Here is a 20,273-nt window from a genome sequence, read left to right as displayed (position 1 = left end):
AGCCTCTATGAACTGAGCAATCTGTAATAATTAAATCTTACATAGAAAAGAAGCATGCATGTGCTGTAAGGAATGACAACTTAAGCAATCACAAGTTATTCCAGAAGACTGATTTACCACGTGCAAAAGTTTGGAAAATGTTTTCAAAATCAAGGTAAAGACAGAAACCTTGGAATAAAATGACTTCAAGTATCAATCCTCTCAAAAAACTTCTCATCAGGTATGTGAGGATTTTCACTCAGTGTTATGTGGCGCAGTTTGGCAAACAGTGCAATTTCACCTCCTGCACACATGCATTTTTTTGCAGGGGGAACGTCTCTTTTTTTTAAAGAAATGACCTTATTCAGCATTTGTTTGTCGAGGTGTGAGATTTCTGCCTTGATGAGGCAGCAATGTGCTTGCAGCGTGCACTGCTGAACGGAGCAATGCAGGCCGTCGTGACAAACCCTATCCAAAAACATCTGAGCACGACTCCCTTTTCCGCCTCATTCCTTAATCATCTCGCCATGCTTGAGCAACACCTGAAACCCACCCCCAGCCCATCTCTCTTACTAGAGCTGTCTGGTTTAATTCAATCTCTTTAAAAACATCCGTCTCCATTTTCCCTTTCTAGCCACTGAGCTTGAGCCATCAACCTTAACAAGGATATGGAACAAATGGGCGGCCATTTGCTCCATATCCTTCGTTAAGGATGATATGCCAGTTCGAGTTTTACAGTAAAGCAATTATTTTGTCTTGCACAGACGAGTTGCTGGAAGCACGCAGACCTGTACGCTGGATCAAAAGGAAACGGAGCGGTGAGGGAGTCGCTCGGAAACCCAACGCCGGGTCCCGATCTGACAGCTCCGCTCAGCTCACCACTACCGCCCGTGGGTTCCGCTATGATTCAATACCAACAGGGACAAGTGCACAACACAGAGAGGGAGAGAGACATTTGGTGAGGTTTAAAGATCGATGTGTCTAGTGGGCCGGTTGCCTACCTTTGATATGCCTGAGGAGAGGTGGGAGGCGTGGTGAACACCTGGGAATAAGGATGATAAGGCGTCTTCTTCAGCGCCTGGATGAGATTCTGTCTGTATTCTGGGTCTATGCACCACAGGGAGCCCTTGCCGATGCTCTGTGGAGGAGGAAGAGAAATACAGACGGACGTATTTAGTCAGGGCAGAAAAAGAAAAAAGCAGCTAAACGTGTCAAAAGACAACAATAAAGACCAGAGCACCTGCCAGAACCGGTCAAAGATTTGCAGCTCTCGCCGTCTTGTAGCGGAAACTGGTGTTTGCGTACTTCTACGTACACCTTTTTGTTCAGATCAGTTATTCTTGGTGTGTGGATTTCAATGTAGGAAATGTATATATATGGACATCAGTTACTTCCCTGTACATCCCTTTGTTATGTTAATTTATCTCACATCTAAAGCATCAGGTAAAGATTAAATTCATGAATATTCAATGATGGATAGCTGAGCATACAAATATAGCATGTGTTTTTTTTCTTTCTCCTGAAAAAGGGTCTGTCTTAAAGGAGAACTCCAGCGCAAAATGAACCTTTGGTCTAATTACACATTGTTACCTAGTCAACCGTTATCTGAGATTTGTTTTCATGATTATCGAATGTAAATAGTTTTATCTCTAAAAACAGTTTAGCCTATAACGCTAGTATATTGGGCATAGAGTAATGACAAATAAAAATCGCTTGTTAATACCACTAACAAGGCTCAAAATAGCCCCACACTAACACGGTAGCATAATGAGGGTCCCTACCTTCAAACAGAAGCATTGAGAACTTTGACATTGTCCAGACAGTTTAATAAGAAGATATTTTATACATACAGTCAACTTCACGTATACAAGCAGAAGCCATCTTTGAAAAACAGACTCGATCAGTCGATCAACGAAACGCCGATCCAAATGCGCTGAACTGTGTAGAATCTCATATGGTGCAGCGCATTTAGATCGGCGTTTCGTTGATCGACTGATCGAGTCTGTTTTTCAAAGATGGCTTCTGCTTGTATACGTGAAGTTGACTGTATGTATGAAATATCTTCTTATTAAACTGTCTGGACAATGTCAAAGTTCTCAATGCTTCGGTTTGAAGGTAGGGACCCTCATTATGCTACCGTGTTAGTGTGGGGCTATTTTGAGCCTTGTTAGTGGTATTAACAAGCGATTTTTATTTGTCATTACTCTATGCCCAATATACTAGCGTTATACTAGCGTTATAGGCTAAACTGTTTTTAGAGATAAAACTATTTACATTCGATAATCATGAAAACAAATCTCAGATAACGGTTGACTAGGTAACAATGTGTAATTAGACCAAAGGTTCATTTTGCGCTGGAGTTCTCCTTTAAGCTTTCAAATCCTAGCTGCATTTTAGGCATCAAAAGTGTGCTATGGTCAAATTCTAAAGCGGCATCACATGATGTACCCTTTGTGGATTATGGAATCCCAGAATGCATTGCGGTGAGCTCACAGGAAAATATTTTTTTAATCCAACATGATGGACAGAAATGTCAATACTGTAATACTGACATAAAATATAGTATTATTATATAATATTTAGTAAATATAATTAATATACTGCATATATATATTATTTATTATATATATTGTATGATAAATTCATTATTTATTATGTTAATATTACATACACAAAATATTAATAATAAACATTAATATTATATATTTTATTGGAATCAAATTCCAAGTGTACAAGTGTTATTTGTGTGACGCAAGTCAACAAGATGCAAATGGAACTGTTTCGAGAAATATGAAGGTGCGTTCACACTTCCGATCATTTTGTTGCTGCAAATCACTTGAATACAAATACACATCTTACATGGTAAAGCAAAATGTTTATTCAGTGAATTTCTGGGTTAATGGTTTGCTCTGGCTGCATGATAAGACAGAGTTTGTTTGGTCCAGTAGTAAGGGGAGAAATGAGAACCTGACCACCTGCATTACCTTGACCTCCACGTTCTCCAGTTCATTAGTAAAATGGGCAGAAAAATGCATAAAAATAAAAAAAAGTGCAAACTACAGCTAGTGCAGATGCTACAGACCACTTAGACAAACTCAGCATTTTAAAAAACAGCACAGTGAGCGAACGCTCCCAGTATATAAATTAGCTCTCCTGACAGATCCTGCTGAAAACGAGGAAACAGCAAAATGTCACTTTGAAAGTGATATCAGGGGGAAATTACTTGAGCTCATTAGTACGGACTACAATCAGTGTCATGTTACTAAGCCCCATTTTTCAGTTCAAGTTATCCCTATACTGTCAGAGATTTACACAATCAGCAAACCACGGCGACAGAACAAAGTGTAGACTATCAGAGTGCTTTTGTAAAGTGAAAGCCTTTTCCTTTCACTCAGGCACTTCAAAGCGTTGGGCAGCGTGTGCTGTTTTGTTAGACAGACTGTGTGTTCTCAATGAATCAATAGTAATGACCTTCAGATAACTGACAGAGAGTCATACTGTGTGCCCTGGGGTAATACACACACAGGCCGGCCTGGACGGAACGCGGTGTCACGTATTTGAACTTTGCGTAACAAACAATCTGGACGTTGCTTTTACAGGAGGTTTCGTTTGCGTTAACTAAAAGCACTGAAATTGGGCGTCCCCACTGACCACTGTTTATCACTGAGTTAATTGAGTGTTTTTTGAAGGGGACGATATATATCCTTAACAAAAAGATTTTTTTCAGCGTGAATACTAGATTCCCCCAACAAGGGCTAAGAAACGATAACACACTCTATTGATTGCAGCAAACCCCAAAGCGAGTGCTCGGCTCTTTACCCACAGTATTTGGCTTCAGTGGAAAGATTTGTACCAGCACAAGTCAAACAATTCAAACCCTTGGAGTGTTTTAGCAAACAAAATAAACAGCACGTTTATTGGACTCACAATTCATTTACACTCATGCCTCGATGTTTAAAAGCTTGGCCAGTAAAACCTAAGATACACAAGCAACAATAATATATATATATAGGATAAATTGCTATAATAATATTAATACATATATATTAATATACTAATACATATCATATATAATACTACTACACAAACTACTACAAATATTGCAAGTATAATGAATGTTAATTAAAATAATTATTAATAAATAATTGGATAAGAGGCCTATGGATTATTGTATTGTGTCATGTAATATTTTCCAGAGGGAAAGGTCTTTTTTTTTTTTCGTGGCAAAAAAAAAAATCCATTTTCTTCTGAAAGCAGTGAACGCATTTATTCTTAGCACAAACCGACATTCTCCACCTAATTAAGCTGTCAACTTTCCATCAGCGTGTTTTAAACCATACCTGGACCAACCACAAAGATAAATTGCACCATGAAATTCAATCCTTAAATGGTCTGTCCAGTAGATGCTCTGATGGAAATGAAAAATAGGGGAGTAAAAAGAAATGAACAGGATGGAGCCAATAAAAAGGATGAAGGAAGGGAAAATATAGCAACTGGTAAAGAAAGAATATAATGATAATTATTATATATTAATATTAATATATTACACAGAAAAATAAAAACCACATACAATATCATTAGTATTATTAATATTAGTATTATTACACCTACTAATACTATTAATAATAATACAAAGTTCTGGAATGAAACTCTAGATGGCGCAGGCTGATTATCTACATAACGCAGCTGATTGGTTGCTGTTGCATCAGCGGCCAATGAGCTGCAGCTACACATTAAAATACCAGTAGTGTTGCTGTAAGCAGTCTGCAGCGCACTTTCAGAAATCCTCCACCTTCCCCAGTTCACCTGTAGATCTGCTACAGGGGTTATTTCATGTATGTTACATGTGCAGCAGCAGAATGTCTTATATGCTCAGCATGTCTGTGAATGTATTGGCAGTAGCAAGTCTCGGTACTTGCTCTACAGGAGCAGGGTAGCAGATCTATTCCGCCAAGACCAAATACATTACCATTGACACATCCATTAGCATTACCATGCTAATCTCTCCGAGAGTTGTCATGACAGAGCTACTACTTCTACTACTATTACTGTAGGGGCACAGAAAAATAAAAACCGCAAAAAGCTTGTACAACTACTACTAATTATTATTGTTAAAAAATAATAACATTTTGTGCTACATTTTGTATTTTATTGTACTTTATCAAACATTACCAAGATGCTAAAATAACTTAAAAAGCTGAGTGTATTGGCATCTTTGTCTCTTAGGAACGCAGAAGTGTGAGATTAAACAAAGACAATCAATTCTAATTACCATAGCATCATAAATCGTAGGGCACAATCCCTGCAGGAAAATCTTCTACTGTTGAACTGACTAAAGTCAGTTTCTCACGAGAACATGACATTTTGACAGTTTCAAGAGAGTGAAAAAAAAACATATCTATTGATGAGCTAGGCTAAAGTTGCACCCCTGGAATATTAGTTATATGCCTAAACATGCAGTGATTATGATCGTTATTTGAGTACTATTGGCATGTGTAGTCAAAATAAAGCTTCCAACAGGGACACATCCAACTTTAAAGGGTGTGATACGTGATCCTCCGAGCATCAGATTATTCATATACGCTCCGTGGAGAAGAGGCTGCACTGGTCCATCTTTCCAAATGTTCAGTAATCAGGAGAAATCAATAGGTTTCAGAGCACTTTGCCTCAGATTTATCTCCATCTCCTGACAGCTGCTGTGTCCGTCTGAAGGCCAGCTCAATGGCACCAGCCAGTAGAGTCTCCAATCAGAGAGAGGGGGTGAAAAAGGGAAAGGAGAGCCAGGGAAAAGGGGGGGAAAGCACTTGGATTACACTGGTCTCCTAGGCAACAGGCAATGGTGGAGTATATAAAGACTGTTTGATAGTCTTGGCAGAGAGATCTTTCATTCTTCCTAAGAAGCACAGGCCTCTGAAGATGCTATATTCCATTATAAGAAGTAAAGTTAATCCTATCAGTTCCCGAGCAAGACGAAAGACCTGCTATTATGAAGCACCCCCCTCCCCTCGACCCGACTGTCCAGAGTCCCCCTTTCATGCTCACGACTTTAAATATGTGAAAAAGGAACTGTGAGGAAATACACAAGCCAAAGTTTTGGAGCCATCGTTATGAGATAACAGTCAACTATTTCATGTTATGCTAAACTTAATTTGACAAAAATACTTTTTTTCTTTACTACAACTGCACAGATTTAAACAAATCATTAAATTCAGCACGTAACCTAAATATGCATTTGTGCTACAGACGTGTGCGATAACTCAATTCATATGGCTTCATATGGAGAGGAAAGTGCGCTATTACTTTTTAAGCTGTAACTTTTACTTTTATTAAAAGCACTGTTATTTTAGAAATGTTTAATATTTAAATATTAATAGCTTTTATTCATATTTTGAATTAGCTTATATGACTATTTATAGTTAATTAATTTTAATGCCAGTTTTAGATTAAAATTAGTCATTTTACTGTTCAAGTGTAAAACAAATTGTTGTTCATCTAATATTAAAATTTTATTTGAGCTTTATTTTTACATTTGAAAAGTGCTGGTTTATTTTTAGTTGATGTTTTAAACTGATATACTATATAACAGTTTCATATCAGTTATTGGCAGAGATTTTTTAATTAAATGTATTGGTCGATATTGGATCGATATATTTGCCGTCATCTCTGTCACAGTGTCTGGTGGTTCCCTGGGTTTAACACTAGAGGTCTCAGTTTTCACGGTGTCTAGGCATTTTCACTAGCCTGGGAAAACCCAGACCCTCTCAGTTGTAACTGAGTAAGGGTCTGGCAAAGCTCCATAGACAATTCATTTCCACAGGGGCGTCACCAACGGACGTCGGAAAGATCTAACCAATCAGAGCGATGAATGACATGACGTATGCAGAGCGACGGAGAACCATCTCGAGACTCTCAGTAATTCTCTGTTTGTGTTAACGAAAATGACCATTTTAAATCGCTTGAAACAGACGCGATAGCTGATTCGAACGAGTGATGTTGTGATGTTCCACGGCGGCATCCATCTTTGTAATGTACAAAATCTGCGTCACCGTCTCTGCTCTGTCGTCATCGTGTAAAACGTTTCTGATTGGTGCCGCGATTTCGGCGGATTGGAAATGGGTTTCAATGGGCTCTTTGCCAGACCCACTTGCAGAGCAAATCTAAATTTGCCGGAAGTGGTCTGGGTTTTCCCAGGCTACATTTTCACTACATTTCCCATAATCCTGTCTGTCACTGATTGTTCATTTCCTTCAGCTGTTTCTCGTCACCTTGTTTGCACTTGTGTATATATACCCTGTCTGTTTCAGTGTTTGTCACGGAGTCCTTAAATATTGTCCCCACACTTCCGTTCCTGTTGTTCGTGTTCATCTTGTGTTATTTGGATTGCCTTTTGTTTTCGACCCTTGCCTGGACTGTTGTGAGTACGGATTACCCTTACTGCAATTGGATCTACCTGTTCCTGTGTGTGTGTACGTGACAATCTCACAGTCACTTAAAAGTTCATCTTTAAAACAATAACTAAAATTTTCATAATCTGACATCTGAAATGGATATTAATTTTCCTACTGTACCTTATGATGTTTTGATACCTAAATTCGCATATAACATACAAAATTATCACTTTTAGTGTTTTATTTTGTAATTAATTTACACAAAATAGTAGAATTTAATATTGACCATGTCTCAGTCACTAGCCAAACCATTAAAGTCTTTTGCCTAATCAACCAAACGGGTTAAGAAAAAAATGACATTGAATGAGGGACCCAAACACTTTTTGGGGAGGATTTTAGCATAGGCTCTAAACTGGACCAGTAATAAACTACCACCCCGAACAACCCTAGCATGCTGGCCACTTTTACAGTGAAAGTAAGGATATAACAAGGAGGAAATGGAATTGTGCTAGAAAAAAATACCTCTATTTCTGACAAATAAATAAATAAATCACTTCAACAGCACAGTGTGCTGACTTCCTAAATTGAGTGTGTTAATGTTCTCTAGGTAAGGTGATCTATATAAATGCAGACATCGACCGAGCTGAAACATTGATAAATCAAGTTGTCCAAAAGGACATCATTGCTTTGGTCTCCAAATCCCAGCAGTCATCAGCTGCTAATGGCTGCGGCCCCAGAGTCGTCATCTCCTCTGAGGCTCTGCGGATTAAATCACATAAAGGAACCGAGTATCAGTGAGCTCGCTTTGCGATTGGTGGAGACGCGATGACCTCGTTCATATTGGCTGAATTCTGCACACAATGGCATTTCTTAAAGCAGGTCTATATTGTGCAGTTCTGCAGCGAAGCATTAAGGGGCCGATGACTCTTCTCACCTTCAGAGGCTCTCAGTGCATTAGGAAGGGCATGAAAGGTCATTCATAATGAGGGCGTTTGGGGAGGGGGAAGTTTGGCCGTTGTTGGATCTATTCACTGAGATGAGTCCAACATCAACCCCATCCAACTCTCACTCTTTCCTTTCAATTTTTTAAGGGTGTTCAACTCATTCTGATGGCTGAAGTGAGCATGAAGATGCACCGTGGCAGTGTCTCAGAACAACACACCACGCCAACATTCAACACGAACGCTTGTTCCAATGAACATACTTTCATCATCCTTACAAAACAACACAAAAGATCATTCCAACTCTGAACTCTGACTGGATGTCACAGTCAAAGCCAAGCCATTGTAAAATAGCTGATATATAACTTTAGTTTAGGGTCCAATTCTCACTATTAATTAGTTACTTATTAGCATGCATATTACTAGGATATTGGCAGTTTATTAGTACTAGGGTATTAGCACATATTAATGCCTTATTCTGCATGACCATTCTACATCCATTAATCCTACCCAAACCTAAACTTAACAACTAACTAGTAACTGTTAATAAGCATTAATTATGAGTATATTGAGGCAAAAGCTGTAGTTAATAATAGTGAGAATTTGACCCTAAACTAAAGTGTGACCATATACAAAGGCGGAATTATGTATCAATGATGCATCAAAGTTGATAAACTGCAAGGCAACCATAAACGGCTAACCATACAACTAATGGACTTTATTAACTGGCAAAATAATCAATTATTTCAATTATGAATATAAATAATAATTATAATAATTATTAAATAATACAAAATTATAATATATACACAATACAATATTCTATTCTTTAGAATTATCAGGATTTGTTTATTAAATACAACTATAAACTATGGAACTTTTAATTTATAATATATATTTACAGTAAGTTAACTGAATTTTTCTTATGAATACTTTTTTAAATAATAATATAGTTTAGTGTCTCTATATATAAATAATATTAAATGTTATATAAATGTTGGTGGGGGATGGGGGAATCCTTTACTTACAATATTTGTTTATTTCGTATCCATTCTAGCCTGTTCTCCAAAAAAGTTAAATTTTTGCAAAACCTTTCAGTTTTCTTCTACATCCTTGCAACGGATCAACCCAATTAAAATAAAATACCATCATACGTTTTTTAACCGTCCTTTAGCGGTGTAGGAATTTAAGATTGTGTTGCCTTATCTCTCCAGAAAAACCAACAAGAGACTCCCAAAAAATCTAAACTAAGAGACCCCACTGAGGCAACCACGATCAATAACTTAGTTCGACACCAAAATTGGTCCCAATACAGAGGGAAGTTGAGAGAAGAGCAAAGAGAAAACTTGGGTTTGCTAATGACCTGTGTAATCCTAATTAAAAAGGATTTCTTTGCAGAGCCTGAAGCCATCCAGAGTACAGCAGACACAAAAGTAAAAGCTGATGACATGATAAACCAAGACAAGTTCTGTTCCCACAGCGCAGTCCGTTCCAGAATAGTACCCAGGACAGAGTGTATGTGGGTGTAGGAGTGTGTGTGTGTGTGTGTGCATTCATGCCATCTTATGAGTGTGTGTGCCATGCACGAAGGGTGGCCAGATCAAGCCACGCATCGCCCACTCTCGAGCAAACCGTGCCTCTTGGCGTGCACGCACCATGTTTATTCTGATACGGTCACCGCACGCCGAGATCATACGCAAGCAATATGGTGTCCCCCACGAGTGCAGCATACGGACACGAGGCGTGAGGACACCAAGCTTTGGAATCAAATCAGTGACTCAACCTTGTGCAGGAAGTGAACAGATTCACATATCACATTTTAAACAAAGTGACCTTTTATGCGACTCAATCTTTTGCCTGCTAACTACATCGAAAAAGGTTCCCATTACAGAAACTGCAGTGTACATCTGTATCAGTGAGACAGTAAATGAGATGAATAAGTGGGTGGAGCCATGAAGGATTAAGCTATTGAAAGTAATACTCACTATTGGTGTTTGTGTGTGTGTGTGTGTGTGCATATATATATATATATATATATATATATACCGGTATATATATATATATAAATATATTTATTAGGGGTGTAATGATACCCTCATGTCACAATTCGATACATATCCCGATACTGAAGTCACAATATTCCTACGATATTATTATACACCAAGACATATGATAAAAGGTTAAAAAAAAAATTACTGTTTAAAAAAATGCTACATTTGGTATTACATTGGGTGTGGAAATGAATACGCTTGGACTTAGTGCTGAAAAAAAAAATCACGAACAGTAATTTTCATTTTGGGGGAATATTCACAATACATAATTGTCAGTCACTATCCACGATACATAGGCTATTGTTGCATTTTTGGTATTGCGATAATATTGTGACACGATATATTGTTACAACCCTAATACATGCACCAAAAAGTTGAGCTATGCACCAAAAAGTTTGATCAAATCCCCACACCTTTAAGCATGAGCAATAGACATGAAGAAAAAAGCAGTGCACCCCTGCTGTGCATGTTTTGTTCATTTGAAAAAAAGCTGTTAGCAATTGTGGAGGGAGACAAATAGACACACAGATATCATGAGGACTGCTGAGGTTCCCTTGCAAATCTGGCAGCTGAAGCTGATTTCCATAATCAGATGGTAAAGATTTCTAACACACAGATTAGCTAATTTAACAACACTTCTCAACCTGACGGACTTGTATTCAACACACAAATTCAGACACACTGTTCTGTCGGTGAAAAGACCTAATGATGAAGCACTCATGGGGCTATATCGGTGACAGACTAACAGACAAGTCAAGCAATCTCTAAAATTGCTCAATTGTACAGCTGAAATGACAGCATTAGCTGCAATTATCCTTTCATCTGTTCCACGTTAGTCTTGTTAAAAGCGGTAGTCCCAACACGATCCATGCAGTCGCACAATTGTGCGAAGTTGTGCTTTTAAGAAATAGATGCCCAGCTAATTAGCTAAATTTCTGCAATTATTTACAGTCGTAAATAATGTCGTTCTATTTGACCTTCATTCTGTCGTGAGACACAAAAGGACACATTTTTAATAATTGTTTTCATGCATAAAATTGTCTCTTATGCTTAAGTTGCATTTATTTAATAAAAAAATGCAGTAAAACGGTAATATTGTGAAATATTATTACAATTTAAGATTGTTTTATATTATTCCTGTGATGTAAAGCTGAATTTTCAGCATCTTTACTCCAGTCTTCAGTGTCACATGATCCTTCAGAAATCATTCTAATATGCTGATTTGCTGCTCAAGAAACATTTATCATCAATGTTGAAAGCAGTTGCTTAATATTTTGGTGGAAACCGTGACTTTTTCTTCAGGATTCTAAATAGAATGTTAAAAAGAGCTGCATTTATTTAAAATAAAAATATTTTGTAACATTATCATTGTCCTTACTGTCATTTTCGATCAATTTAATGCATTCTTTCTTACTGATCATCGTTCACTGAAAATGTTGCCATGCTCTAGCTGTTCTTAGCACATTCATGATGGTTCATAGCAATGCCCGATTCATTAACACATTTTTTTTTTTTAGAAATGTCCGGCATGGAACAAGATAAGGGAGAGAAAACAATAAGGGATTTTTAAGGGAAAACGTATCTGTGCTGCCATATCGTTGGATAAACCATGCTTGGACGTCACCAAGCAACAAATTAGATTGCTCTCATTAAGAGGAAGTAAAAGATTGAGATTCCGGAAGGTGCTGACACCCTGAGAGTCAGCGCTCGGCCCCACGTCTGCTATTGATCGGCAGATACTGTGGTGTCAGCATTAGGATCCCTGGGGAGCGGTCGGATAACCCTTGGTAACACAGCGCAGCCTGCGAAAGTTGGGCGGGCTGGTGACGTCAAAGGGACGTTCGCGTGCAAATCTCCCGCAGCTTCCCTCGCAACCAACATCTGTCCACAGGGAACATAACAGCTGGCCAGGGAACAAGTCAGTGAGCAGGCCGGCTTTATCTTACATCAACCTGGTTTTCAGAGCGAGGGATAAATCGTGTCACACGGATCAGCTTTATCGGCGTGACCCTTCATATAGATGGGGATTTGAGAGCGAGGATCAGAGAACGAGATGCATTTCAGACACACTGATCTTTAAATAATTAAACTTCTAAACTCAATCAAACAGCCAGAACATCACTATTACAGTGCTGACAGTACAGAAAGCGCTAAACGCAACTGAAAATGCCAATGGCGTGCTCTTCCATCCTGTGTTCCTTCATAAACGACTCCGCTGTTACCTGTTCAACTGCAAATCTTGTGTAACCTCGTCCTGTTTCCATGGAGATGACATCAACAATGGAAAAGACACATTAATCATCAAAGCTCTGTCTATGTATAAACACCGATGCATGTGCCTGTATGTAGTCTTTGTAAGGGACGCAAGAGCTTTGGAGATCCACCCATATAACCACCACTCAGGTGCCAAGTTCAGATCCTGTGTTCATAACAGTGCCATGGAAACAAATGACAGGGTGTCATTTCTAGAGCACTCGCTCTTCACCAGTCACTGCGCATTATAGCAACATGCACTCATGAACCACTAAAGAGTTTGCACCACTCTAGCGCACAGGATTTCAGCGCAAAACCCCGCATTATTTAACTTACCCAGTTATACCAAGGTCATGAGTTTGATTCCCAGGGAATGTATAAACTGGTAAAAAATGTACCTTGAACGCAACACACGTTGCTTTGGATAAAAGCATCTGCCAAATACAGTAAATATGAATATAAACATTTATCCAAAAAACAGATTTATCTAAAGTTTATCAGTATGTGTATTCCCAAGGAATTGAACCCACGACCTTGGTGTTGCTAGTGCCATTCTCTACCAGTTATGGTAAACTGGTAAATAAATAACGTAAATGATTCTTTACTGATTAAACACAGCTGCATTAATGCAATTAAAGGTTATTACTGATGTGCTGGATTCATAAATGCTAACACTACATGTGTTGCTTTACACAATTTAAGATGGTCTACTACACTGTAAAAAAAATATATTCATGATTTGTTATCACAACTTTTTATCTTTTGTCAAATCAACTTCGATAACTAATGTGTGAAGATAACATACTATTTTGAGTTTCTGTTTATTAAACCATTCTTCTTCATTGTATTAATTAACTCACATTTTTTTTATTACAACGAACTCAAAATTTTAAGGCAACAAGGTAACTTGCTTTTATAAGTTAAACCAAAAGATGTGTTTACAGTGTACCGGCTACAATACTGGCGGTAAAGAGATGCATTTAAAAGGTTTTGTTTGTGCACATTTTTAGTGATTACTGAAGCAGCAATTTTAAGACCCCCGTGTGAAAATTATACCTTTCCTATAATTTTAGCCATTGTCTAGGCACATTTACGTGAATAAGGTGCAACTGCCCCATGCAACACTCATTTTGTTGCCACATTTGCACAGTTACTTGATTTGCATAATTCCTTTGTGAATCTGGTGCTAAAACAGTGCAGACAGCATGTGCAAATGATGCTAGCAGCGGGTGCAGCTCATTCTCAATACGTAAAAAGCAAAAACAACATTTTCATGAGGTCTGGATCTTTTAATTTGATTCTCCTCTTGGCCGGAATTAATTATTCCTCTGTAAACCCCTGGGGATTGAGCATCTATCAAATGTTTGTTTATTCAGACTCTTATTTTGCTGGTTTAATTTGCCCCTTACTGTCTCATTATGTCGAGTGATGCATGATTGCATAGCAAATCCACAATGAATCTGAAATTAAAACAGACTTAAAATAGTCATCTCATTCATTAAGTAGGCCAATGAGGCTAGAGAAATTAAGTCAAATACCAAGTGAACATGCATACGGCTAATCATGACTTTGTGACCTAACAGAAACTTTTTTCAACACAAATAACTCTGGAAAACTTTGGTGAAAGCTTAGGTAGAAGCTCTGATGTTCTAAAGCAGGGGTCTTCAATGTTTTTCAGGGCAAGGACCCCTTAGGCGATAGAGACATGGAGCATGGAGGGGTCCCCAACACAAAATATGTCAAACAGAGCTACATTTAATAGCCGTCGTTATTTTGGTATTTAAAATGGTATTTATAAATATTATTTTGGTTTAAAATGATGCTCATTACTGTTGTGTCTGTACCTGTATGTTACTTGTCATTGTTAATATTGAGCTTCATGCATCATCACAATTAAAAATCACAATTCATTAGTTGTTCACAGTTGTAAAAAAAAAATTGTGGATTTGCAGAGTCATACATTTTAACTTTACACTATTCAGATGGACAATTAAAGTTATTTGAACTTTAACTTAAAGTTTATTAAAACTTGACATTCTAATTTTCCTGTGTGAAATTCATATAATTCACATTAATCAAATCACTGATCATCTGTCAATTAGCGAGGGTTCTCCAGTAAAGTGCAAATGTAATGTGTAAGCAACATTAGGCTATATCAAGAATATCAATGTACAGTGAGACATTACTTCTACAAATAATTGGAATGAAATTTCACAAATTTATTGATACAAATATTGCATACTTAATCTATCAGCCTGCCTTTCTATTTTGACATGCCATATTTTTGTCCCGTGCAAGTTATGTCACTCGGTGTCATTGCAATTTCGAGAGTAAATCCCGCATTTAAATGTAGATGTCACTTCCGAAATTTGAGCGTGTAATTAATTGGTCATCTGTCCTCTTAGCAGCATCAAAAAAAATGTTTTATTCAATGGATTATGTAGGCTATAGCCTCGAAAGCATGCAAAAAAAATGTTTCCTTTACAGTCACTAAAAAGCTGTTACTCATCTCAGTTCGCGATCTCACAGTTCCATTCAAATCTGTCAATAATAATTAAAGTGCTCAGACAGTCTCCTTGCTGATTTTCCCCAACACATTCATAATCATTACTTCTGTCGGTGAGCTGTGGCAAGCTTTATGCGTGCGCTTGAGAGCTGGCTATGTAGACAATTAAAGGCTCATTATTATGATTTGCTGTATGGTTTATTAATAAACGTGATTAGTCGACTAAACACCTAAAATTAACGACTACTAGTCGACCAGAAAAATCTTTAGTCGACGGCAGCCCTACTTACATTGTGTCTTTGTTTGTTATTGAGAGGATTCGCGAGCGTGCAGATCTCAACATCGAACTAAATCTCTGGCGTTTTGAGCAGTGAGTGGACTAAATTAAACACCTCTGATTGGCCATTGGATTCAAGAGATCAACAAACATGACTGTGATTGGCTACATTTCTCACCGCTGCAAAAACACTTTGTAAATAGAAACATTTGAAGTTTTACAGAGCGCATTAAAAAATGTGTTCTTTCACCAGTCGTGGCCTAGTGGTTAGAGAGCCCAACTGGTAACCTGAAGGCTGCGAGTTCGATTCTCAATACTGGCAAGAAATAACTAAGGTGCCCTTGAAAAAGGCACCGCAGTAAAAACGGCTGCCCACTGTTCAGTGTGTGTGTCTGAGTGTGTACTCCTCAGTGATACTCCTAATGTCTGAGCACTAACTAATAAAATTCCAAATTTGGGTTACCACACTTGGCCTTCACATGTCATATGTCACTTTCACCCCTAGCATTATGGCAGCAACTTTTCACATGCAATCACCATCCAGCAACGGACCCCCAACACTAACCCATGTGATAATGAGCTGATGAGTTGAATCAGGTGTGTTTGATTAGGCAGACAAAGAAAACGTGCAGTGTTGGGGGTCCTTCAGGAGAGGTTTGGGAAACACTGACTGAGGCCCCGTTTACACGATGGGAAAACGCAGATATTTCTCTGCGTTTTGGCCTGTCATTTACACGAAAACGCTGTTTTTATCCCAGAAAACGATTATTTCTAAAAACTCCGGCCAAAGTGGAGATTTCTGAAAACGCCGGTTATATTTGTCGTGTCAACTGGGAGAAACGGGGTTTTAGGTTCTCTCTTGTCGATTCTGAGGATTCTGATTGGCTTGCATGGCTTTATCCTTCTCCCTACACCGCCGCCCATAGGTTTGGCATAGTTATGATGGCGCTCGACTGCGTATTTATGCGGGTTGTGTGCACAGTGTTATTATTGAAAACGGAGGGGGGGAAATATTTGTTTCTCTAAATACCCGGCTATGTGTAAATGTGGCCCTAGACCACACTAGAAATGGCCTAACAACACCCTATCATCAAGGTTACACGTTTTGCACATGCAACCACCCAGATCACCTTAGGCCCCGTTTACACATACATGGTTATTTTGAAAAACGGAGACATTTCCCTTCGGTTGTGCCCCTCGTTTACACGCAAACGGAGAATTCTCCTCTGAAAACGATTCTTTCTAAAAACTCCGGCCAGAGTGGAGATTTTGGAAAACTCCGTTTTCACGTTTGCATGTAAACTGAGAAACACTGAGTTTTAGGCAGCGACGTCACAGTATGTGACTATTTTCGGGATTCTGATTGGCTAACATGGGCTTGAGCTTCTCGTTACACTGCCACCTACAGGTTTGGCATGCTCTTGACGGCATATACACGGGTTCGTGTGCACAGGGTTATTTTTGAAAACGAAGAGGGGTGAAATGTCCGTTTATGAAAATAGCCGTCCACGTGTAAACGTAGCCTTAGTAACCACCTTGCAACTCCCTAGTAACAAATGCAAAATACCCTAACATCATGGCAGCAAGTTCTGCACAAGCAAATACCATCCAGCAACCACTTAGATCACACTAGAAATGCCTAGCAAAGCCCTAGTAACTATGAACAACAGCGTAGCATCATGGCTGCAAGTTTGCACATAAAAATGCCATCCAGCAACCACCTAGATCACCTTATCAACCATCTAGCAACACCGTGCACAACACCTTAGCATCATGGAAAAATGTTTTGCACAGCCACAACCATTGAGTAACCACCAAGATCACCCTAGAAATGCCTACGCGCCTGGCGCCTGCCCACAAAAGGCAAGAACCACTTCTTTGTACAGAAAATGTAAAAAAATATATTGTTTTTGTTTGCATGAACTTCCTAAGTATATAATAAGGAAGTTTTAACTTCCATGAAATATTTTTTAAGCAATAAAGAAAAAAATAACTTTTTAATTCCAAAAAGCCCAGAGCTCAAACTAACACAGTTCAGCTGAATAAAGAAAAAAACAACTGAACTCTGTGAATCTCAGCAAGGAAATACAATTTCGGATTTAAATAAAATTAGACGAGCACATTAAAAATAAGCATTAAAATGATATCTCAAGTCGGGTGCAGAGCATGGATATTGTCATCTCAGCAGATGAAAAACACCCCAATCCAAGGTTTTAAATTTAATTTAAATTCAATATTAAGTCACCATAATAACAAACAAAGAACATGTGCACCGAGTCTCTCAAAACTCAGATATTTTGATCATGGCAAACAAGGGGGGGGAAAAAACATTCATTCTTTATGGACACCCTGCAACCAAAGTCACAGAAGTGTTCTTATTGTTGTGGCAGGAGTGAAGGGGTTAATTGAGCGGCACGAAGGGGTAGCGGCAGCCCACCACTGCCATCGCTGGATTAGCCATTCTCAGCCAGAACACTTTCTCACACGCATACACACACAAACACATCAGTTTCTCTGTTGCTACAGCAACAGCTTACTTTCCATGTCAACTGCAAAGCTGTTTCTATGGAGACACATATACAGAAAAAATTCTTTGCTCCACAGCCAGGGACCAGATGGCAGTGAACTGTAAGAGTCACATGGAATGGCTTTACTGTTCTGACTAACTTGTAGACACATGCACACCATAAACACACACACACACACACAGCATGCTCTCAATATGATACACACGCACAGGAATGCATTTATCAGCCTTTGACGAGAATCATCAATACTCAATAAGCATCTAATGAGTCCCAATTCATAAGCTTCATCCTTTTATCAAACAATTATAAAATGTTCTCTTACAGGAATCAATTCAATCAACATTTACCCATATTAAAACCGAGATAACAAGTCTCACCCCTAAATATTGACAAGTTCATTACACTCCTGCTGCGTAGATTTCCAAAGCCACTCGTTAAAAAACCAACTCTTTTGAAAAAGTAGTTAGCTAGAATGCAAGTTTTTTAAGCAGGCAAAATATTTCTAATTATATAATTATCAAAATGTAAAATATGGTAAAAAACATAATTAACAATAAGGTTCAATTCATTAACATTAGCTAAAGCATTAGATATTATGAACACTAAAATTAAAGCTTACTGTCACAAAAAGATTTTAAGTAGGGTGACAGCATCAAAGTTAACATAACTTTACACTAAATAGGAGTAATACAACTAAGAAACAAATAAAACCCTATTTACATATACATATATACTAAAAATGCATTATATAAAAGTTTTTTTTTTAATCGAATTGATTGGTAAATCATCTTATGGTTCATTGATCAACCGCTCAAACAAATTCACTGCAAATGAACTGTAATTCCCAGCGGCACTTGACAAAAAAAAACTGTAGGTAGGTGCATTTACTACCGTAATTGCCACATCTATACCTCTAAAGTTATACGCAATACAATTTGACTACAAACTAGGTATTAACCTGTTTCTAACAGCAATCGTTTTCGAAAACAGTGGAACTGCCTTTAGGCTACTGACAATTTTTAAGCAAATGATTGTAGAGTCTCGACTACTACTAAAAAAAAGAAGTAAAGACAAATAAAAAGCAAAAATTAAATGAAAACTAGAGTACAATATATCCAGCATTTCCCACAGTGCAATTAAACATTGATGCAGAACGGTTTTAGCATCCTTACCTGACTCCTGTCCTTGTCCACCTTCTTAAAGCACTTATTGAGGGACAGATTGTGCCTGACTGAGTTCTTCCACCCCGTGGGGGCGTTGGCAAAGTAAGGGAAGTGTTCCAGGATCCAGTTGTATATGTCTTTAACTGGCAGTCTCTTAGAAGGGGCATCTTCTATTGCCATGAAGATGAGGCAGCTGAACGAATAAGGAGGTTTGCAGTTGGGGTTCTGCTTGGCGTCGTAAGGGAGATCCGAGTGGGCCGGGGAGGGTGGGGTGTCATCGTCCAGGTCCTGGACAGGGCTGACGCTTCTCAACACGGGGTCACCAAAGCTGTTGAGCAGGTTCTTGCTCTCGTGGAGCCAGTTGAGGTTGGTGAGTTCCTCGTCATCCACGCTGCCCTTCTCCAGTTTGATGATGGGAAGAGCCAGGTCCATTTCCTCGGCCTCCTGTAGGGCGCGCGTTATGGAGCTCGCCTGATAGAACTGGCTCAGGCCGCTCGCGACGCTGACCCCGGAACTTTCCAGCTTCTTACTGGGAGGCATAACCGGACCCATTTAGACCAAGGCTCCTACGAAATACACCAAGGAGAACAAGATCACAATCAAAGACCGTCAAAGGTGAAAAAAACAAAACATTAAGAGCATCATTTGGTCAGTGGCTACAAAGCAGGCTTAAGACATACTTCCCAAATGCACAATCCAAATCCACTACAAAGCTATTGTAGAAGTTTGCAGACTGATTGTCTTGCATGTTGATTTAGATCACTTGATGTTCAGATCACAGCCTTTACTTCCATCTGAGGGACAAAACATTCTCAGAGAGCACAAAAAGAACGAGGCAATGAGAATCATCCTACTCTGTCAACAGCAAGAATGCACGGCACGTCAGTCTGCTCTCTACAGAGCAACTGAAGAAGCCTTGCTACAGTGCGAAATATTTCAAGTAAATGGAATATAACACTCAAGGTCATCTACAACTGATCTGCTCTGTCTGTTTATGTTCTCTCAGTTGCTCTTTTTATAGTTGTCGTACACAGATAAAAAATAAAGATATCAATATATATATAATGTGACAAATGTGATATAATGGTTAAATGTGACAGTTAAGGCATGTAGCTATAATGTTACAAAAGTGTTTGATCTCAAATTAATGTCTGTCTTTTGAACTTTCTATTTATCAAAGAATGAAT

General features: G+C 38.5%; 1 protein-coding gene across 8 annotated transcripts in view; it reads right to left on the bottom strand.

Moving 5' to 3' along the window:
- Positions 1 to 20,273, bottom strand: part of foxn3 (forkhead box N3) — a 101,749-nt gene that overhangs the window by 43,276 nt on the left and 38,200 nt on the right. For 7 of the 8 annotated variants that reach the window (XM_079633506.1, XM_079633509.1, XM_079633511.1 and 4 more), the window contains 2 exons: positions 19,096 to 19,652; positions 981 to 1,117 (listed from right to left, as the gene is read on the bottom strand). In XM_079633506.1, the coding sequence (XP_079489632.1) occupies positions 981 to 1,117; positions 19,096 to 19,638 (680 nt within the window). In that variant the 5' untranslated portion in view covers positions 19,639 to 19,652. Of the gene's footprint in view, positions 1 to 980; positions 1,118 to 19,095; positions 19,653 to 19,766; positions 19,876 to 20,273 lie in introns of those variants that run through there. The other variant, XM_079633510.1, reaches the window with a different exon arrangement.

This window comes from Phoxinus phoxinus, assembly GCF_949152265.1.
Source record: "Phoxinus phoxinus genome assembly, chromosome: 13".
Classification (NCBI taxonomy): domain Eukaryota; kingdom Metazoa; phylum Chordata; class Actinopteri; order Cypriniformes; family Leuciscidae; genus Phoxinus; species Phoxinus phoxinus.
This window is presented reverse-complemented; position numbering and strand designations above follow the sequence as displayed.